The sequence below is a fragment of the Podarcis pityusensis genome (assembly GCF_964106645.2).
Source record: "Podarcis pityusensis genome assembly, chromosome: 5".
NCBI lineage: Eukaryota > Metazoa > Chordata > Lepidosauria > Squamata > Lacertidae > Podarcis > Podarcis pityusensis.
This window is the reverse complement of record NC_138032.1, coordinates 41626894-41649488: the sequence shown is the minus strand read 5'-3', so window position 1 is coordinate 41649488 and position 22595 is coordinate 41626894. Positions and strand designations below refer to the sequence as shown.

The 22595-nt window shown below is 48.3% G+C and overlaps 1 protein-coding gene across 2 annotated transcripts; it reads left to right on the top strand.

Annotated features, from left to right (window-relative positions):
• Positions 1 to 3147: 3147 nt before the first annotated feature.
• CNNM1 (cyclin and CBS domain divalent metal cation transport mediator 1) lies at positions 3148 to 21479 on the top strand. 2 transcript variants are annotated; one of them, XM_081008410.1, is made up of 13 exons: positions 3148 to 4831; positions 8092 to 8235; positions 9065 to 9205; positions 9554 to 9723; positions 10883 to 10982; positions 12470 to 12517; positions 13770 to 13832; positions 16640 to 16806; positions 17615 to 17783; positions 18097 to 18213; positions 18306 to 18422; positions 18720 to 18828; positions 20828 to 21479. In XM_081008410.1, the coding sequence occupies exons 1-12, from the start codon at positions 3163 to 3165 to the stop codon at positions 18797 to 18799; spliced, it is 2985 nt and encodes a 994-aa protein (XP_080864536.1). In that variant the 5' UTR covers positions 3148 to 3162; the 3' UTR covers positions 18800 to 18828; positions 20828 to 21479. The 2 variants fall into 2 exon arrangements, with proteins under 2 accessions (XP_080864536.1, XP_080864537.1); XM_081008411.1 differs by lacking the exon at positions 13770 to 13832.
• The last annotated feature ends 1116 nt before the right edge of the window (positions 21480 to 22595 follow it).

Sequence of the window (22595 nt, the reverse complement as noted above, 5' to 3'; positions counted from 1 at the left end):
CAAAGGTAAATGACCCCTGGTTGGTTAAGTCCAGACAAGAGCAATTATGGGGTGCAGCACTCATTTCACTTCAGGCTGAGGGAGCCAGCATCTGTCCACAGACAGCTTTCCAGGTCATGTGACCAGCATGACTAAACTGCTTCTGGTGCAACGGAACACTATGACGGAAGCCAGAGCACACAAAAATGTTGTTTACCATCCCACCACAGTGGTACCTATTTATCTACTTGCGCTAGTGTGCTTTTGTACTGCTAGGTTGGCAGAAGCTGGGGCAGAGCAACGGGAGCTCACCACCATCGCACGGATTTGAACTGCCAACCTTCCGATCGGCAAGCCCAAGAGGCTCAGTGGTTTAGACCAGAGCACCACCTGTGTCCCTATGTACAGAAGTAGCAAATGGCACTCCAGGAGATGATATTATTGTCACAGAGGTGAAATTAGCAGTGGTGCTTCACTCTGCTCATCCCTGCTCCACTATACCACTGAGCCGACCTGAAGGCAAGTCGCGTGTCATTCATTTCCAAAGATTGTGGCAAACTGCAGTGGTGCCTTGTAATTCATCAGGTATCCTAAAAATAAATAGCATTATCTTATCTTAAGGAAAGAGGTCCAACTAGATAACTTAGGGTGGCATTCAGTTACATTTTTTTGAGCTAGCACAAGGATTAGGAATAGTGCAAGGGGAATTCTACCCCCTACCTTGTGCACACCCCGCACCATTCCATAATCTGTTCTGGAGGGTTGGGGGGGAATCCCAGAACAGATTGAGGGGGGTACAGGAGAAGGGGAATATCATTCCATTGCTCAAGGAGAAATCCTTGCACTGACCAGTGATCTGCTTGACACTACACTGAATACAATCCCTAATGTCTCTCCTTGTTCCATGGATTCTGTGAAAACTCAAGGAATCAGCAATAGAAATTCACTGATTTGTGTAACTGTATTGGGAACACCAAAGATTGTGCCCCGGCCCAGGTAAACAAATGCAGTATGTGGATGTATGCATTTGCTCTGATCTTGTCTGAACTTTTCACTCCCCATTGTGTCACGTGCACTGTCTAATTAGCTTGTTAAGTAGACATAGCTTTACTTACAGATAGGTAGCCATGTTGGTCTGCCGTAGTCAAAACAAAATAAAAAAAATGAAGTGTGCATGCACACAAAAGCTCACACCAATAACAAACTTGTGAGCTCCTGTTGTTCGGTCCCTGCTCCTGCCAACCTAGCAGTTCGAAAGCACGTCAAAGTGCAAGTAGATAAATAGGTACCGCTCCGGCGGGAAGGTAAACGGCATTTCCGTGCGCTGCTCTGGTTCGCCAGAAGCAGCTTAGTCATGCTGGCCACATGACCCAGAAGCTGTACACCGGCTCCCTCGGCCACTAAAGCGAGATGAATGCCGCAACCCCAGAGTCGGCCACGACTGGACCTAATGGTCAGGGATCCCTTTACCTTTACCTTAAGGTGCTACTGGAAGGAACTTTTTTATTTTGTTTAGACATAGCTTGTCATGTTTCCCTGCTCTACCCTGCCAATGCTAAGTAGTGGCTACATAAAGATGCAGCCCTAAACAGGGCAGAATGCCATTCCCCTCCACTAATAATAATAAAATGGTCTAACAAGATGGTATTGCAATACATCGAGGTATTTCTTTGTTTTTGTATTTACAATTATGTAGTATATTATGAAAAATAAAGGGTTTTCTTCCTAGGAAAAATAATTAATTGTATCCTGATCTTAAGCATCTTAACTTGGAAGTATTCCTATTAATTTCAGTGAAACTTACTTCTAAACACATATTAAATCCTGGAGATTTAGAAAGATGGGGACAGATTTAGTCTAACCAGATTAGAGATTAAGCTGATTTCATAATACCAGCAAAGGATTGCGGCTATAGTGAATCATTTAAACTAACATGTTTTTCACAAATGTGGATTTTTGTTAGCAAGACAGAATAACTTCACAAAGGGCTTTGCCAGATATATATCTTTCCTAAGGGTGAGCTAGTAATACAATTTTATCTTGGCACTTTACTGGCAGTAGCATTTCAAGCAATGCCCCCTTTTCCTTAGCTGCGAGGGGAAATGGCACACCTTCTACAAGTAAAAACATGTAATTATATAAGGTGTCATTTTAGCACTATTTATCTATTTCCTTACATCTGTATCCCACCCTTTCTTCCATCCCAAGATGGCAAAAATGAGCTCACTAGAGAAAATGAGCTCGCAGTTTCCAAAAAGAAAATGACCATTAGAGAGAGACAGTGGCTGAAGGTGCCTGTAATGTCCTGGCATCCAAATGGCACAAGCAGATTGTGAGGTAGGACTTCGGATGTGCTTCACGTCAGAGCGTTTATAGCCTCTTTGTAGTATTTGCCTTACTAACAGAAAAGCACAGGAATAGAGCAAGTCACACCATTGGTCTACCTAGTTTGGTACAGTTAAAGCTATGGTTTTCCCAGTAGTGATGTATGGAAGTGAGAGCTGGACCATAAAGAAGGCTGATCGCCGAAGAATTGATGCTTTTGAATTATGGTGCTGGAGGAGACTCTTGAGAGTCCCATGGACTGCAAGAAGATCAAACCTATCCATTCTTAAGGAAATCAGCCCTGAGTGCTCACTGGAAGGACAGATCCTGAAGCTGAGGCTCCAATACTTTGGCCACCTCATGAGAAGAGAAGACTCCCTGGAAAAGACCCTGATGTTGGGAAAGATGGAGGGCGCAAGGAGAAGGGGAAGACAGAGGACGAGATGGTTGGATAGTGTTCTCGAAGCTACCAGCATGAGTTTGACCAAACTGCAGGAGGCAGTGGAAGACAGGAGTGCCTGCCGTGCTCTGGTCCATGGGGTCACGAAGAGTAGCAGCAATAGGAGCAGCAGAGAGCCACGGCACCCGTACTTTTGCTGTACACCAAGACGCCTTCTTAGACGGTCGAATGAACTCCTTGGACAACGCCCTCCCCTGCCCCGGGCCGCGACGTCACAAGGGACCAGGCCAACGGATGATGGACGGAATTTCGAACTCCGACTCGAAGTCAACCATTTGCATCTGCCTGAATCCGGAGGGCGCCGAGCAATCTGCACGCATCCCGCCTCGCCCGCGCACGCTCTCGGCCCCGGACAACGCGGGGGGCCGTGGGCGGGCTAGCCGGGCGCCGCTCGGCCAATGAGACACCCCGAGGGGCTGGCCGGCCCGCCCCACGCCCACGTGGCCCGCCAGCCGCTCCCACCCCCCGCGCCGCCGCTGCAGTATCACGTGCGGCCGGTGGCTGCCCTTCGGAGCCCTGCTCGGAGCCGCGCGCCCGGGATGCTGAGGATGGTGGGCCAGGCTTGGAGCCGCTTGGGGCCCGCGCTGGAGCGCCGCAGCGCCTGCTGCTGGGGCCGGAGCCGAGGCGCGGTGCTGCTGCTCTTCTTCTCGCTGTCGCCGCGGCCCCCTGGCGGAGCGGCGTGGCTGCTGGGGCTGCGGCCGGAGAGCACGGCGCCGGGGCGCGTGTGGCTCGAAGGGGGAGCGTTGCGGGCCGTGGAGGGCTCCCGCTTCTTGCTCCGCGTCTATTTCCAGCCGGCGGCCGAAGGCAACGCGAGCGACGGCTTCGGCAGCGGCGGTCCGCGGCAGGAGAGCGAGCGACGGCTGGTCTTCGTGGAGCAGCCGACCAAGGCGGAGCGCTGCCCGGAGCGCAGCGCCTGGGCCTCGGATGTGGAGGTGCTGGGCCCTTTGCTCCCCGGAGGCTCGGCCGGCTCGGCTTTGGCCGAGGTGAGGGTCCGGGAGCCGCGCAAGGGCGAGTCGGGCGCCGGGCCCGAGGGGCGCCGCTTCTCGCTGTGCGCCTGGGACGGGCGCGCGTGGCAGCTGCACGGCGCGCGAGGCGGCTTCGCGCTGCAAGTGCAGGCGCCGGCCGCGGGCTTGTCGGCGGGCTTGGTGCCGCTGCCCGCCGAGGGGTGGCTGCGGGTGCTGGGCGCGCTGGTGCTGCTGGCTCTGTCGGCGCTCTTCAGCGGCCTCCGCTTGGCGGTGCTGTCGCTCGACCCGATGGAGCTGCGCGTGCTGCGCAACAGCGGCTCGGCGGCCGAGCGCGAGCAGGCGCGCAAGGTGGAGGCGGCGCGCGGCCGCGGCGGGAGCGGCACTTACCTCCTGTGCACGCTGCTGCTCGGCCAGGCCGGCGCCAACGCCGCGCTGGCGGGCTGGTTGTGCGCCTCGCTGCAGGCCGTGCACAGCCCCTTGCCCGAGGCGAGCCAAGGCGTGCCCTGGCTGCCGGTGCTCATCTGCACCGGGGTCGTTTTCCTGGGCGGGGAGGTGCTGCCCTACTCGGTGTGTTCCCGCCACGGGCTCGCCATCGCGGCGCACACACTCTTCCTCACGCGCCTGCTCATGGCCGCCACCTTCCCGATCTGCTACCCGCTCAGCCGCCTTCTGGACTGGGCCTTGCGCCAGGAGCTGAGCATCTTCTCCACTCGGGAGCGCCTGCTGGAGACCCTGCGCGCCGCGGAGCCCCATGACCTGGTGAGCGAGGAGCTGGCCATGGTGCAAGGTGCCCTGGAGCTGCGCACCAAGGTGGTGGAGGACATCCTGACGCCCCTCAGTGACTGCTTTATGTTGCACTCGGATGCCATTCTGGACTTTGCCACCATTTCTGAGATCCTGCGCTCAGGCTACACACGCATCCCGGTCTACGAAGGCGAGCGGCGCGACAACATTGTCGACTTGCTGTTCGTCAAGGACTTAGCCTTCGTGGATCCCGATGACTGCACCCCGCTGCAGACGGTCACCCGCTTCTACCGCCGCCCGCTGCACTGTGTCTTCCATGACACCCGCCTAGACGCGCTGCTCAAGGAGTTCAAGACGGGTGAGGGCCCGGGGCCCCAGCCGCTCGCCTCCCGCCAGCATCACATGCCTCTCTGCTCCCTGCGTGCCCTGCTTGCGAGGTACCCTGGGACTCCACATTGCCCCCTCCTGCACTGGCCTGCCCTCTTGTCTTAGCTTAGTCTTGTCCTGCCTAGGTAATGTGGCTGGACTCCTGGGAGAGGTGCAAGGGTGTGTGTGTGTCTGTTTCTGTGTTCTTGTCATGCATGGCTCATGCAATCCTAATATTCCCTAGATCTTAAGTGAGTAAGCAATGCTCTCCTGGAGCTGCTTGAGAGGGAATGCATTGCTGTATAGGCCTAAGGCCTCCCCTCCCCCCCAAAAAACCCCCTGCACACAGTGTGCATAAACTCATATGTACTGAATATTCTGCTCTCAGCTGAGTGATTCATACATTTGCCATTTAGCCCTCCTTTCACGGAAGCCTGAACCTGGTCTGCCAGTTCTTTGCCTTCAGCAACTCTTGTAAGGAAGATGACTGTGCTATAATCTGCCTATTCCAGCTGAGTGTTAGGAATACAGCAAGATATACTTGCTGTGGGCATATGAAGCTACCAGGTCAGACTTTGGGTCCATCTAGGTTGGTACTGGTAGTGGTTCCCCAGGGTCTTGGATAGGGCTCTTTACTAATCCTATCTAGAAATATAGAGTTAACCCTGAGACCTTCTGCTTGAAAAGAATGTGCTCTACCACTGAGTTATGGGCCGGTTCTCAACAGAGAGTCTACTGAAAATAGCCCCTCCCATGTCATCTGTGCGCATGCCTGCAGTTGCAAGATAGCTGCAAAGCAAGTAACCCAGCCCTGGCTTCTCTTAACACCAATTTAAAATATCACAGAGAACAGCACCTCTCATATCATATACAGATCCACACCAGGCGTTTAAAGCATATTTGGTGCACATTTCAAGGACATGACTTCCCTCAAAGAATCCTGGGAACTGTAGTTGGCTAAGGGTTTTGAAAATTGTATCTGAGGGGAAAGCTACAGTAGGAATCTGCAGCTTGCTAGATACCAGGTTATTAGAGGGAAAACAGCAGAAAAAGGTGCAAGAAACAGTAGGGAACAATACAGTCAGTAATCCAGTGTGGCGCTCCAAATGCTGTTGGACTCCAGTTTCCATCAGCCCCAGCAAGGGCGGCCGGTAGTCAAGGATCATGGGAACTGGAGTCCAACAACATTTGGAGGACCACAGATTTCCCATTCCAAGTATAGATTGTCCAGCTAAATGAAAAAGATGGGCCAAATAGCACTGGACTTAACTGGGATTGTGGATGAGTAGGTGGCATCCTGTCAGTGCCCAAAACTATAACTTATCTTCCTGATAACTTTTCCAGACACAGAGCCCATATTCCCTTGCTTTTGCTTTGTAACATGGTTGATTGTGCCATGGGTGTGCAGTGCTGCTGTTAGGAAGAGAGAACAAAGGTTATAGTTTTGCTATATAAACATCGCATCAGACAACTTATTTTGTGTTCAATACCTCTCATCAGTTAGCATTGTGCACCTTAATTGTTAGGGATATGTGAGCACACTGAACCAGAGTAATACCATGTTTAAGATTTGTCCAGTGGTGGTTCTACTTAGTCATCCCTGAGTGATGCTAGGGGTCACTTGGCTGAGTTGCAGCTGGTTGTGCCAGACACAGGCAATCTAAAGCAGCTGCCCTTTTGAAAGGCAGGGAGTTTTATGTTTGGTCTTGAATTTGGCTTATTTAATCTCCAGGTGTGCAGTACAGGCTCCCCTGATGCTGTTCAGCTTTGCTCTGGCCATATGGAAATCATTAATACCCATTGATGTTGTTCAGGGTCACCAGCATTCACAATTTTATTGTGAACCTTGTGGTATCTGGTGCCAAAGCTGCAGCAGCTGAAATTGTGGGAATTTTGCCCCATATGGTTTTTTTGTTTTGTTTTTTTAAATAGCATTTTTTTAGATGTTGCCTCTGCAGTACAGTTGAAGAAGTTCAGAAGCCTTGGAGCAAACAGCAATAACTGCTTCTCTCAAAAACTGATGAGGGGGTTAGTACATACGTACATTGAAATGTACCCAGTTGTGTGAGCAGATGGAATGAACTCAAAGGAATCCTCACACTTAAGTTAGTATTAAAACGAATAGGCACACAGTGGAAGCTGCACCTTTGAATGCTGTCATGTTGGTGATCAGAAAGCATCAGGGTGGGCAGATAATGGGTCTGCACTGCTTAACAGCAAAGAGACCAAGGCTAAGCATTTATTAGATCTATGCATCTTGGCTCTCACTCACATCCACTTTGCTGAGAAATATTTGAAAGCAGCTTTCAGAACTACCCACAGTATGGAAGCTGAGATGCAGCCAATGCTAAATATGACATCTCATGGCCTGTCTTCATTGTTCCTTTTGATGAAGCTGAGCACAATCTTGCTGAGTCATGTTCAGCTTGCTTTCCTCTCAGTAGTGCTACTTCCTAGCAAATTATTCCCCATTTAGATGCTTTGGAATGTTCTTAAAGCAGCATACATGGAAAAGAGCAGCTGCCAGCATTTTCTCAGAGTTAGGTGCAATGTTCTGGGGGAAGAGAATCATAGGAAATGAGAGGTAAGTCTGGAACCTGTCGTGTTTCTTCCATGATCATTGAACTCTTAAGCCTATGTTCTTTGTTTCACTGCTCAGGCCCTGTTAAAATGGAACATCAGGGTTTGTTTTTTAATCACATTAAAATAATAATCATATGATTAACTGTTTCACACGCCTTCTGAAGTAGGAAACCTAGTCAGCTCCCAAAGCATCTTCCTGGGCACCCATAATGGTCCCTTGGTTGTTTATTGAAGAGTAATACTTTAATCTTGATTTAAGTGCAAAAATAGGATGAGGCTTCAGGTTGGTTCATTGCTGAAGGGCACCTGATTGTACGTTTTGTATTGTCACAGAACCAGTGTTTCCTTGACATTACTCTTTTCCTTCACACCATTATGGACCTCTCACCTGTACCAACTATCAAGACACCTTCCCATTCAGGTCACAGCCCTTTCATTCCACAGCAAATAGAATGTATTCCCTAGACATACATTGCTTACCTGTCCTTGCACGGATGGGATAAAATGGAGTGCTTTTGCTTTGCATACTCATTTCAGGAGAGGATTGCTACCCAACTGAGCACTTGAGTCAACGGGCCCTCAAATATTCTAACTCCTTTTTGTTGGGTGCAGTGGGGCAGTTCACTCGAACTACTGCTCAGCCTGCTTGTGTTCATTCTCTCATTGCAGGTAAATCACACCTGGCAATTGTGCAGCGGGTGAATAACGAAGGGGAAGGAGACCCCTTCTATGAAGTGATGGGAATCGTCACGCTTGAGGACGTTATTGAAGAGATAATCAAATCTGAGATTCTGGATGAGACAGACCTCTACAGTAAGTATTTGGAAGCACAGAGGTGACTGCTCCCCCAACCCTCAAACAAGCATCTAGAAAGAAGCAAGTTCAGTCAGAACCAGTTTTAATTTTCTCACTGTGATTTTATGAATTACTGATCTTGCTGCTTCCCATAAAGGTCTGAGGCAATGTTCCTGCATCAGAAGTTTTTGGCTAAAGGGTGGTCTACTAATGGCTTAAGTAATGCAACACTGGGAAAGAGCTGTAGGTGGTCAAAGAAGCCATGTCTTCAGACTTTCTTTCAATGTCATGATTCAGCTCTGAGGCACAGAGGAATTAACAGATAGCTCCTGAGGTTGTACAGAATGTCTTCATCTCACCACAACTAGTTTCTGCACTTCTGTGCTTTCATGATGTGCATCTTGTCAGATATTATAAAATAACCGCTCTGTGTTGCACTTGAGAGAAGAAACGGAATGGAACGGAACATCTTATGTAGTGGGAACTCCTCAGTGTGCAGAGCAGGGCAAATGTGTGCCTGCATTTTACTGGTCATTGCCATATAAAAATAATCAAGATGGCTCAAGAAATCCACAAATGTCAACAGTCTTTGGAACTCTTTGAGTTTGCAGACAGGAGGTTCCAGTTTCAGAACTTCCCCCCACCCCATCATGTACTCAACAAATAAAAGATTTGAGGAAAGGGAAGAGGAGTTGCATACACTTGAAATCTTCCAGCTGTCTATCTAGAGTCCCAGAAATCATCAGTTTTGTTTTGCTTCCAGGTTCAGGGGAAGAAGAGATGGAGACAGGGCACCATTTGTAGATTAGCAGTGCCATAACTCTGTTTTTGCTATCCTCACTTTCAGCTGACAATCGGAAGAAGGAACGGGCCCCCCACCGGGGTCGGAAACCTCATGACTTCTCCATTTTCCGACTTTCGGATAGTGAGATGAAGGTGAAGATCTCCCCGCAGCTGCTGCTGGCCACCCACCGCTTCATGGCCACAGGTACCCAGCCCTTCCAAAGCACCTTTAATGATGAGGGTCCACTCCTTGCCTTGAGCCAGTGCTGTCAGCAGCCATGATGCCTGCATACCTCAAGGAGCTATACTCTTCAGCTTTCCCAGCTCAAGATCCGATCTGCTTTATGGTACAGTGGAAATTATTTGAGCTCCCTTTTTTTAAATCTGGACAGAGAAGTTGATGGGTGCAGGGACTGGAGAATTCCCTCTCTCTTCTTGAGTTTCCATGGCACCCTTGGTCAGCATTTTGGGTTGTTGTTGGCAGGTCATAGAAGGTGTAAAGTCCCATCTCCCTAACCTTGAAATGCTTCCCTTTCCCATTGTTCCCTTGCAGAGGTCGAGCCCTTCAAGCCCCCGTATCTCTCAGAGAAGATCCTGCTGCGGCTGCTCAAACACCCAAACGTCATCCAAGAGATGAAGTTTGACCACAAGAACAGGCGAGCCCCTGAACATTACCTCTTCCAGCGCAATCGGCCAGTTGACTACTTCGTGCTCATCCTACAGGTTGGTCAAACATTCCTTGAGAATCCGTAGTCCCGGAGGGTGAAGTGACTGCTAAGTATAGCACAGCTACACCCACCCTTGGATCTACAAGGCCTTTCCCCAGCTGGATTTTAAAAGTGCTGCAGCCTAGATCAAGGAATAAGGTGTTGGATTCCAGTTTTTTGCACTAAAGCTGACAATGCTTTAAATTTGCTACCGGCGAACCACCCATAGGAAGTCCTCTTACACATGGGCGTAGCAGGATTTTATGGGGGGGGGCAGAGCTGAGTTATCTGCAATGCAATTGGTCAGTTAAGTATTTTTATTTATTTACTCGATTGGGAGCAGTTCCCCCGCACCCCCTGGCTATGCCCATGGTCTTACAGTTACACTGAGTCATCTAGATCAGTATTACACTGGTTGGCAGTGACTCTCCAGGGTTTAAAGCAGGAGTCTGTCCCAGCCCTACCTGAAGATGCCATTGGGGATTGAACCAGAGACCTGTGTCCAAGGCAGATGGCTCTACCACTGAGCCACAGCCCTTCCCCGCACTTTCATCTGCATATTCAGCCTCATCTATAATAGATGGCAAATTTAGTGATGTTTGTAAGGTGGGTAGAAAACCAGCATGCCAGAGCCTCACCAACAGGTAATACTAACCTTTTCTCTCTGTTTTAATAATGTTGTTTACAAATCAATATTGGGGGGAAACAAACATCTTGTTAGCTTGAGCTTGGCTTATGGCAGCCAACCGCTAGATACTCCAGTATGCTTTTCTCCCTGCCCAAGGCTGGCTTTTATCCTTAACCCCCAACCCTGGAATCATTCTTCCTGTGTCCCTTCTGTTGATGCTTCAGACTCCTATCAGGCAGTCACCCCAAACCTATGAGGTATGGGCTCTCCCAGTTTGTCTAGGGGCCCTCACTCCCAGCTTTTATGTGTCTCCCATTATCCTGTGTTTTTTCCTGCTGATGTCCCAACAGACTTGGCTCATACCTTCTGCTATCTACTTTTACTCAGATACCCACACGTATCTGAGTAAACAGCCTTTGTTTTGGTTCAAAGCAGTTTTGCTAAGATGCACTGGCTTTGTTTTTCTTCCTCTCTTTTTTTTAATGAATGGCCAAAGATTGTGAGGACAAGGGTTGAAGTGCCTTTCCGTTGTTTTATGCTTCTTCAGGGGAAGGTGGAGGTGGAAGTGGGGAAGGAAGGCCTGCGTTTTGAGAATGGAGCCTTCACGTACTACGGAGTCCCAGCTATCATGGCTGTTGTCTGCTCAGGTAAAAATCCAGAGCCAGCCACAGAATGAGTTGAGGGAAGCTCCAAGGAAGGGGCTTTTGCTGATGGCAGCATTTAGCTTTTCACAGAAATGCAGAATTATCAAATTGTAATATAGGGCAGAAAGCGAACAAAGGAAGAGGGAATGCAAAGGTCTGAAAGTAGAGCAAAATTAATGGAGAAGGCTTGGTAACTGTGCTAAACAAGCCTGGGGCCCAGCCATAGTCCTCCCAGCCTGTCTATCTGGCCTGTTAGGATTCTTCCCCAGATAGCACCCTCCTTGAGGGTTCCTGCTTGGCTGCAGTACTTCCTTGAACTATGATAATGCCTCTTGCTTCCCCAGATGGAGGATAGAGGGAGGTGGAGGAATGTGTGCAGAAACTAGCCTACTGTACAAGGGTGAAATTTAGGTTCATTGCTCTGCCCTTTGCTGAAAGGCAGTTCCCTTACCTCTGCCCAACTTGGCAGCCTTTCATTTCTGGCCCTTGCCCTGAGCTTTCTGGAGCCGCTAAGCCCACACTGTTGAAGGCTCTTCTCCATAAGGCCTAAACGCTTTTTCCAAGTACAATGTTTTGACTTCAGGTACTCATGAACTCAAATTCTGTGTTGCCCTTTAATTCTGTGCTGCAGCCACCTGAGCATGTACAGTTTGAACAGCCTTGCCAGAGGGAAATGGTCAGTGGTGAAGTGGAAGTCACTGAGCTTCTGGACCACTGAGCTTCCTGTTCACATTGTTGGCAGCAGTCTATATGGCTTCTCATCTAGATGTGAAAGAGCAAGTCCCCCCATAACATTTTTGGAACTGCAGTATGGGAAACATTAATGGAAAGTTAGAAGGAGCAGTGTCTGTGACAGGTGTGCTCTCTTATCCTTGTAAGCTGACAGACGTTGTGAGATACACTAAAAGCATCGATGTAGCAGGGACTGCCAATCTGCGGCCAGTCCAGGCAGGCTGCAGCTGGTATGACCACCCTGGCTTTCCATTGTTGGGATGCGTCCAAGGAAACGGGGGCAATTTGCAGGCCCCCAGCTGGCTCCAGCCGGTAGCCGGGCGATCTCCAGTCCTTGGCACAGCATAAATCAGCGACCCGCAGCTTCAGAACTCTTCAGAAGCTGGAGCACGCTCTAATCAGCAGAGTAATTAACTCTTCGCAACGGAAGGGCAGACAGGCATATGTAAAGCATATTTACAAGCAGTTTATTCAGCATAGATCAAGACAAAGAAAACATATCTGCTCTCCTTCATATCTAAGAGCAGGAGGCACTAAGCAAAAGCTATACACAAAAGTTCCCAGCAGGCTGTGCTGGAATGTAAACAGACATGTGACATACAACAATCCACATATCTGTTCCTCTTAGGTGAAACGGAACATCGATATCCTAACATCCATACCCTTCAGAGAAAGGGTATCTTCCCTGTACTGTGTAGGGCTGGTACTACAAAGCTCTGACTTGAGACTCACCTTCCATCTGCCTCCTGTATTTTCAGATAACGACGTGCGCAAAATGAGCAGCTTGGCCGGGTCGTCTTTCTTGTGTACGTATTTTCTCCCCGACCTAATTTTTTGCTGATGTGGATAATGTGGAGCGGGACTGCTCAGGCGGGACATCCCCTGAAACACCCAGTCTGGATAGAAGACTGGACTTCCTACCACTCCTCCCTCTCACATCCCCTGCCCCTTGTCACCATCCCCCTTCCCAGCCCAGAACAGGCAGTCCTCGTTTTCCCAAGCTGCACCCAGAGACTCTGCTGGCCATTATTTACTAGGGTCCTAACCTCAGCCGCATCCAGTTGTTCATCCCACCTTCCTATCTCTTCATCCTCTGCCTCTACAGCCAATCAAGAGGCAACGAAGCGGAGGAGCCCTAAGCCTCTCCTGCCCACATCTCTCCTGTTCTGGGTTCAGAAAAAGCTGGAGCTGGTCCTGCACATACTTAGTATGTGTGGTAACTTGATCATGTATGCATGCATTGTGTGTACATAACAAATATCCTTGCTCACATGCAGAACACCCATCTTCTCCCTCAAGACAGTAATGCTCCATGCAAATGAGGAAAATCTGTAGGAATAATAGTTACAGCCCCTAACCTTGGGTCCATAATCTCTTTTGAATGCCCAGAAACAATCCATACCATAATGTATAATTTGGTGCCGCCCAGTGGTGATTGGCGGAGTTGCATCATGGTGCTCATGACGTATTTATTAAAACCTCTTTTTCCGTTTGTCCCATTATTTCAAATCATGAGTCCAAGAGGGTTGTTGCTTATTCTTTTTCTGGTCCCACCTGCTTTACCCAGAATTGGAACAAATGTCAATCTGCAGATTCAGCCAACAAACAAAACCCCTCTAGCACCTATGATTTGAAATCACAGAGCAAACAGAAGTGTGGCTGGGCCCTAAATATGATGTTAGGTGAGGCATTGTGTCTGTGAAATAATATTGGTAGCATACGGAGTGAAATCTCTTTTCAGGGTCCTTGTTCTGGTTATACTCCCCCCCCCCCGCCCAGTCTAGAGAGGGTTCTCCATAATATAACCCTACAATACTATGGATACTTAAGCCCTGATCTAGATCTGGCAGTTTGCCTGCCAGACCTTTCTACCTGTTCACTTTATAAATAGCTGCAGGAAAGACAGCTCCACTCTGTATCTGTAAGCCCCTTGCAACTTTCCGAGCTGTAATTCTGTTGTCTATCCAGCCTAGTTATTTTCTGTTCCTTCTAAACCCTTTCCCTTGCTCCTTCCCCTGCCCCCTGGTTTTTGTCTCCTGATTCTGGCCCTCCGACTAGTGCCTGTGTCCGTGTCTCGTACCTTCGCCTTCAGCAGAGGGGAATCTCTGGCTGGCTCCCCAGGTAACTGTATATATAGCACCCAGCAAGAGTTCCCATGCTGCTGCCTGCTGATCCTTTTTCCAGCCCTGCACATTAGAGTATGGAAGAATACACACTACACTGTCCTGCAACCTCATGATTCTGTGCTTAAATGTGAGCCCTTCCTCTAATTCCACATATCGGCATATACTCTGCATGCATGCAAAAATGAACACTCTTCATATTTTTGCATGTGCTGTGCTTCTCCACAACTGTTACCTATTTGCTGAGCGGTGATCTACATCAAAGGCTGCACATAAAACACCAGGGATAGCCACTTTCCCATAATTTATCATACACATAGAGGAGCTGCAAACAATAAATATTGCATATAAATATGCATGTGTGCATATACAGAATATGTGCATACAAATCCATATACAAATGTGTGCATATGCAGAAATGTGCTGTATATGTTTCTAGAGATTCCAAGGAATACGCTCAATTGGCCAGTTCCAAAATTAGGGTCTAGGAACATACCTCCTTACTAGATGGGCTGTGGTCTCACTGTTGCAGCTGAACTGTGCATGCTTCCTCATTTCAATAGAATAGAATAGAATTTCAAGCAACGTGCATGGTGCCCAAATTAAGAGGGACCTTCGTACATGGGGGAAATGAGCTAAGAAAGTGCCGGTCAAAGAAGAAGGGGAAAGCAAGGTTGCATGTGAAAATGGTAAACATGCATTTCCTGTGTAAATCTTACATAAACAGCAGTTAAAATATTAGGAAATTGGGATTGCAGGGAGGTGTTATATGGAAATTTTGTGGTAGCAGTAAGGTGTTTTTTTTTAGTCACTATTAGAGACATTTCTGCATCTGATGATGTGGACTCTAGTCTCTGAAAGCTCTTGCCATAAATACTCATTAAGGGCCACAAATCTCTTGTTACTGCAGTAGGTATCCTACAAGGTGTTTGATGTGCTATGGCTTGCAAGAAAGGGAAGGGAAAGGAAAGGAAAGGAAAGGGAAGGAAAGGAAATCAAAGAGACAAGAAAGATTAAGATCAAGGGAATTAGAAAAGTGGAGAACTTGACATGAAATGTTGCAAGACAGAATGGTCAAAAGACAGGGTGGGGGTAACGCTGCAGAAAACACGAAGCTAAAAATATGAATCTTAGCTAGTGGAGAGAATGAAAGAATATAGTGTTAACCAGCTTTGTCAGTAATAAAACAGGAAAGTGTGGTGTTGGCAGTGTTGAAGAGGAAAATGATAGTAACAAAGGATATTGAAGTAAACTCCAATGCTATACGTGCTGTGTTAATAGGTTTTAGGCTGGTGCTCTTCATAGGCAGGAGAAACACAATCTTAAATAGGGTGTAGGTATTGCTTTTTTCCAGCCAGAGCTCAGCCCTGGCACCTCTCAGGTGGGTTCCATTGCCATTCATAAACAAGGGAGACGTTCATGGTGAGCTCTCCTCCCTGTACTGCACAAGGAAATCTGAGGAGTGAGTGGAAGAGGAGAGAGGATGCTTGCTTTTCAACTTTCAGAAACCTCCCCCCTTAATACATTGTAATACGTTGTTCAGTTTGGCAACTGATCACCAATGCCTAAACCAGCCCCTTAAGCACCATAAAGCAATATGGAGGGAAGGTTTCTGCATGGAGTAGGAAAAGGTCTCCCCTGAACAGTGCTCGCAGACTCCTGTTCCAGGCTGACTGGAAGTCACTTCTCTTAGCATGTGGGAATCACACACCTCAACATGTTGATGGGTGCATGCTAAAACAGGCAGAACTTCCACAGAGGTGCCCAAATTTCTACCAGGAGAAAAAATTAAGCAGATCAACAACCCACTTCTTGTTCTCAGAACTGCTCAATGCTGCCCAAACTGCTGTAGACAAAGGTGCCACTCAAACCTGCAAAGGGTTGTGTTATCCATAAAAGCCATTGATTCAGTGACTCTGTAGGAAGCAACACTGCTACATGCTCTCAGGCTCATTTGGAAAACCTGAGCCATTTCTGTTCCTTGTCAAGCGATAGAGAGCCAGCAGTTTCTCCACTTTTTACTTCAATCTCTTCTTGCTCTATTCCCCATCAAGCCTGCTTATTTTTGAAGCAGGCAGAGCTACAGTGGTGACCTGAATCCACATCATGTGAATAATCCCTCAAATTTTCCTCTTGCTAATATCCTCTCTGCATAGTCTTGCAGCAAATCCGCTTGAGAAGCATGGTGTGGGCTTGCGTGCTGTTGGCTTTTTTGAAAGAGCAGATGTTGGTTTAAAGCAGATGTTGGTGGGTGGGGGCAAAATCCTTCAGTAAGCAAGCTGCTCCCTCCAGCCTTCTGCCTGTTGTATTTGTTATCTGCAATGCCCCATCCCTGCTCAGCATTCTTTATCCTTGAGCAAGTCTGTGACATTAACCCCAGAAGCTACCCTGGTCAGGCCAGCCCTATCCTTAGGCAAAGTGAGGCAGTTACTTCGGGTAGCAGAATGGAATGGAAAGCTGTTCCTCCTAAGTTGCCCAGCCACTCCCATCTGCATGTACTTCATGAAGCCTGCTGCTTCAGGGCCAATAGAGGACCCTGATCACATCACCACGATTTAAAGATTCAGCTGTCAGCCTAGTTGACAGCTGTATGGAAACAGAGAGGGTACATTTTGTCCTCCGCCAGCAAAACGTTTTGGGCTGAGCCTACCCTGGATTTCATGGCTGGAGGTGATTGTGGCCAAATTTACATGCCAGACTGGAGGAGGGACTTGAGAAATGCTTCCCCGAGAGCCTGCACATTAGCCATTGCCTCTTCGCTGTGAGGGATAATAGTTTTGCTTACTGCTTCCTCTTTGTCTCTAGTGAACCAGTCGCCATCCCGCTGCAGTGGATTAAACCGCTCGGGCGAGTCTCCCATCCGAGAGCGCAATGACTATGGAGGCAGCAGTACCCAGCTCTACAGCAGCAGCAACAATATCTACACGCCAGATTACTCCGTGCACATCCTCTGTGATGTGCAGTTTGTCAAGGTATCTGCTGGGCTGGGCAACTGGAGCAAGTGCAGACTCCTTGCTGCTTCTTTGGGCATTTTGTGGTACAAGGCTACCGTATACAGTGGTACCTCGGGTTAAGTACTTAATTCATTCTAATGGGGCCTCCCGCTGGCGCCGCTCCGCTGGAGCCCAATTTCTGTTCTCATCCTGAAGAAAAGTTCTTAACCTGAAGCACTATTTCTGGGTTAGCGGAGTCTGTAACCTGAAGTGAATGTAATCCGAGGTACCACTATATGTGAAAGCTGTTCATCAGTTGAACAGTCAAGTAGCATCGACAGCGTGCAGAACAGAGAGCTGATGCCTGGTGAGATTTCAGTCTTGAATTAGGTGGACGGAAATGAAAAGGCAGAGCAAGGTTTGATAAAGAAAAATGGAAGGGAGAGGGTTGACGAATAGCACATCACACAGAACTTGCAAGGCTGTGGGCTTCTGTTGACCCATTTGTTTTGAGGCAGGTTTGGGCATCCTTGTAATCCTTTGGTTGCTGAGGCACAGCTATCTTTCCCTGAGGATGGATTCTGCTGGACCAGACCAAAGATCTGCCTAGTCCCAACACCCTGTTTCCTACTAGGTGCCAATGGGAAAGCCACTAGCCGGGCATGAAGGTGGCACAGTTTTAAAGATAGCGAAGGCTGAAGAGATGTTGCAGTAAATGGAAGAACTTCCAGTAGTTGAGTTGCAAAGGGATGTGGACGTGGGTTGTAGCAGAAGATACAAGGTAGATTTTGGAGATGAGGAACAAAAGCGAGTCATCTGAATATGGGTCCCTCTCTCCCATGCCCAGATCACACGGCAGCAGTACCAGAATGCGCTGGCTGCCAGCCACATGGATAGCTCACCCCAGACTCCTGACATGGAGGTTTTCAATGATGCCGATTCCACAAAGGCGCCCACTGTCAGAGGCACTCCACAGACCCCCAAGGACGACCCTGCCATCCTCCTGCATGAGAGAAGTAGGTACAGCTTGAGGCATGTTCTGATCATGTGATGGTGTACAGTAATGAACACCGTGGTGAAGCACATTCGCTGCCGATTTTGACAGATTTTGCATGTGTAAATTGCTTGTGCGCCCACCCTGGAGCAAAGGCTCAATGTGAATTAAAACCAGGCCAAATGGGAGAAAGCTAAATTAACTGATAACAGCCCACCTTTGACTTTATCCCTGGTCATCCTTCACTGAATTGTTGCCACCCTGTATCCCACACTTAAAATGTACACACGTCCTGACACACTTGCTGTGGTGGTTTCTCCTTCTGAACCCTGCAGTTAGCCACTCAGACCTGCATCTTAAGAGCCCGACAGACTCCGTGTTCCTGCACATGGAGGGAATCCCTCACATCCAGGAGGAGGTGGCAGGCTGCCTAGAGACCGGCACGCAGCAGAGTAAGTATGTTGGGAGCACGGTGGCATTTAGGTGGGCCAGGAACAGGGAGAGAAGCGTGTTGTACCTTATCTTGGATATTGTTGCCTTACAGAAAATGAGGGCTGCCTTTTCAGGCTGGAACCTGAAACTTCAAACAGAGAAATGGAGATGAGCATATCCCCAAGTGGCCCAGAGGAGCCCCTCGGCAAAAAGTTACTCCGGACCCTAAGTAAGTCACATCAAAGGCCCTGGAGGGGGTAAATGGGGGGGGCAGTTGACGCAGCTGTGCAGTTATGACCACTTGAATGTAGACCTGCTCACCACTGGGGAGGGATGGTTGGACGCAGCTCCTAGGGAGGAAGCTAGGGAGGAAGCTAGATTCACCAGCCACCAATCTGCTTGAAATTCCCTGAGCCTGTGAAGTCATGCCTGATGTGTTAGGCTCGAAGGGTCTTGTACCCTCCCATTAACATTGCCATTTAAAGCTGGGCGCTGGTCTGCAACAGTGTACTACTTGGCATTGCAGGTGGGAGGAGGAGAAAACCGTCAGCAGATAGCGAAAAGAGTGCAGATGATAATTCCAACTTCACACCTCTCATCACATGAGTGGCAACATGGCCTTGCCCCGCCCACAGGTGAGTGGCATGTGTTGCTGTGTTCTTGGCACTGCTGGTCTCTCATGAAGCTGTGTACATCAGCTGTGAGCTAGGCACACGAGTCTCTGCATGTGCGCGCACGCACACACACACACACACACACACACACAAATACCATTCTCTTAACTTCTTGGTATATGGGATTTTTCTATTTCTTCAGTGGTCCTTCACCCGTTCACTGTGCAATCCCAGTACTGAAGCTCTATTGTGCGGTGGTGTGTGTTTTTTTAAATAGCATATCTCATTTCATGAATGTGTACTTTGGTGGAGTTTTAAAGTTTTTTAGAAGTACGTTTTAAAGAAGTATGTTTTAAAGAAGTGTTTTAAAGAAGTGTGTTAATTGTGCAGTTCTGTGCTGTGGAAAACCACTGTTAGTGTTCATCCGGTTCCATGTATTCTCGAGAGGGAGAAATTGGCTTTCTGATAGTATCACATTAAGAATAAGTAGATCAAGCACAAAATGTGTTTCCCCAACCCCTAAAGGGGAATTGTCTTGTTCATGGCTCCAGATATCTGAAAGAGGAGTTATTATATTTTAATGGTTATATTTTATATGAGCACCCATTATCACTGGTCAGGCTTCTCCCTGCTGTGCTGTATTGCTCAGGTAGCTGCCAGCTCCAGAACTGAGTCCTTTAAAGCAGGAGTTCCCAAAGTGTGGTCTGCGAGTTTCAATAAGGTATTCCACAACATCTGTAGATTGTGGTTGAAGATGGGAGACGGCATATCTATCACGTTAAATATTCCTATTGCTTTTGATTGATTTTTCATTGCTGCTTTTACTGTTTATATTGAATTTTATTGTGTACGTTCTGAAACCGTAAAAAAGCAGTGAAAATGCAGTTTTAAATTGTACATCATCTAACATATCATATTACACTTGCTGCAACAAGTAGAAAAACCAGGTTTTTCAAGACCCTTAGCAATTTTGTAGTGGTCTGTGGGGTAAATAAGTTTGGGAACCTGTTTTTGTTTTATGGGAGGCACTCTGTTCTGGAGGTCGTGAAGGCATTCGCTCCCCCTTCCCTTCCATATGAGCTATCAGGTGTTTGAGCAAGTGAATAATTCCCCCCTTTCCTCCATTTCTTTTCTGCCCCATCCCCAGTTCACACATGAACATTCCATGTCTTGAGGTGCTCTCATTAAAAGGTGATTTGGGGATGATTAGCCTTCACCCTTCTTTACTGCTTTAGAAATTTCCTTTCTCCAATCTCTCCTTTTTAGGTTCAGCCACAATCAGGGATGCGGGTGGCGCTGTGGGTTAAACCACAGAGCCTAGGACTTGCCGATCAGAAGGTCGGTGGTTCGAATCCCCATGACGGGGTGAGCTTCCGTTGCTCCATCCCAGCTCCTGCCAACCTAGCAGTTCAAAAGCACGTCAAAGTGCAAGTAGATAAATAGGTACCGCTCCGGCGGGAAGGTAAACGGCGTTTCCATGCGCTGCTCTGGTTCGCCAGAAGCGGCTTAGTCATGCTGGCCACATGACCCGGAAACTGTATGCCGGCTCCCTTGGCCAATAAAGCGATATGAGCGCCGCAACCCCAGGGTTGGTCATGACTGGACCTAATGGTCAGGGGTCCCTTTACCTTTTTTACCATCAGCATTCTGCAAGCTCATGGGTTCCTGCCAGGTCATTCTTGGGTGATGGTTTTTAATGTCCTTCCCATTCACCAGCTTTTATAGTTCTACAGACCTTTATATCATTCTCAAGAACCTGTAAACCACCATGTTGTTTTTGGAGTGGCCATGTTTTCCTTCAAAACCAACAGGCGCTTGAGAGGAATGTGCGCTTGAGAGGGCACACTTGGCTCTGTGCACAATGGCCTTCTACTTTTTTCCAAGTGCTGTGTGTAGGGGGCCTGGCCCTGAATTATCACATAAATACAGGGGGCTGCACAAAACAATGTGGCAGGGGCAAAGAGGTTCCCTGCATCTAGTTTACTGTGCTGAAAAGCTGTTGTTTTTCCTCCTCTCTCAGGTCTGCAGCATGACAGCCGACTGTGACAAGATCCATGTGTGCGTGATGGCACCTGCTTCTCTGTCTCACATCAACTATCCCCTACCTCCAGGGCTTGTGGTTCAGATGGCAGCCCTTTGAGCTTGAGAGGTGGCGCCAAAACGCGGAGAAAGCTGAGCAAGGAAGGCCCAGCAAAAGAGGTGGAAACGAGAAGGCGACCGCGAAGTGGTGGTGCGTGTGGCTCCCTGTGGGTCGTCCTAGCAGGGCAACGTCCTCACCATCTCAAATCTTACTTTCATGGGGTAATGCCCAGAGGGAGGGGGTGCCACACTTTCAATCCCCCTTCCTGCTGGAAGTGCCCACCCTTCCTTATGCATGGTCCAGCACAGGGGGCCCCAGTGCATGTTTGTGCAGCCAACAGCATCGCACCATCTGCTCCCTCTTGTATTCATGTCTGTCTGGTCATTATCCCAGATCTGTTGTTCCAGACCCGTTGCTGTTTGTAACCAGCACCAGCTGGCTTTGGGCTGGCAGTCCAAAGGGCAGGTCAGCGTACTGCTCACCTGTCACCTGTGCACACTGAGCAATCTTGTCCTCCAGGTTCAGAGAAAAAAAATGTTTTGACATCAAGCGTCTGTCAGGGAGAAATAAAATGTTCTTGTTTTACATTAAATCAACCCCTTTCATGTGTAGCTTTTGAGTATGTCTTTGAGAAAGGGGCAAACGTACATTAAAGGTTCTGGTGTGAGGGGGCACCAAAAGCCCTGGTCTTAACATTCCTAATGTTTAGTGGTCAAACTAGAGACCTGAGTCTAGCAGGAGCCATTTTCAAGCAGGTTTTGTAAGTGCAGTATTTTACTGGCAAAGAAGTGTGGCTGGCATCACACAGGTTTGGAACGATTTGCCTTTTTTCCCCTGTGTCCAGGCATCTGGGGTAACAATTCCCTAGCTCCTCCTTATAGCCTTTTGTTTCCAAGTGAGAAGTGGCTTTTCATGCCAACTCCAGGTCTCGGGCAAAAGCATGGAAAACAGGCCTGCACTGCCTTTGCTGTAGCCAGGAAAGCATTGCTTCATTCTCTTAAATAACTGCCCTACTTCTCCTTGCTTATCATAATCCCAAGGGACACCCTTTGTCTTCCTCTAAAGCTTGTGCACGATCTGTTAAATTTCTGCTCTGAAGAATACCAGTTTCCTTTGCTTTATCTCTAGGTCAATACATTAAAATGCTCAGTTCCATTAACTCCTTGCAAGGCAACACTTTGACTGCAACAGGGATTGGGAACCTCAACCCCAGGGGCCAGTTGTGTCTTTGGGACTCTCCCCAGGTCACACCCTGTCCTCAGCCATATCTCTTACCAGCCCTGCTTTGTACCCTCCTTCAGTGCCTTTTGCCTAGCTGAAATGTGTTCCTCAACTCTGATAATACCTATTGCTTGCTTAGAGGGTGTGTATGTGTAAGTAGCCTATTGCAACAGTTAAAAGGGAGCAGCCTGCTTGCTGCAGGATTCACCTTAGCTACTCTGCTTGCTTTTACCTTCGGCTTTGCCCACCACTGACATGTGCCACCCAGGGAATGCTGCTCTCAGGCAGGAAAAGGCTTTTCACCCCTAGAGTGCAGGTAAATTCTCATCCTACATCATTTCATACTCAGTTTGGTTAATGCCAACTTTTGCAGTCAAGGTACCAAGATGTTCTGCTCTCCTCTAGTTTTCTCAAGCTGGAATATGTTCTTTATTGTAGCTATTATTTTGTAGGACTGTAGAATTATAGAGTTGGAAGGGACCACAGG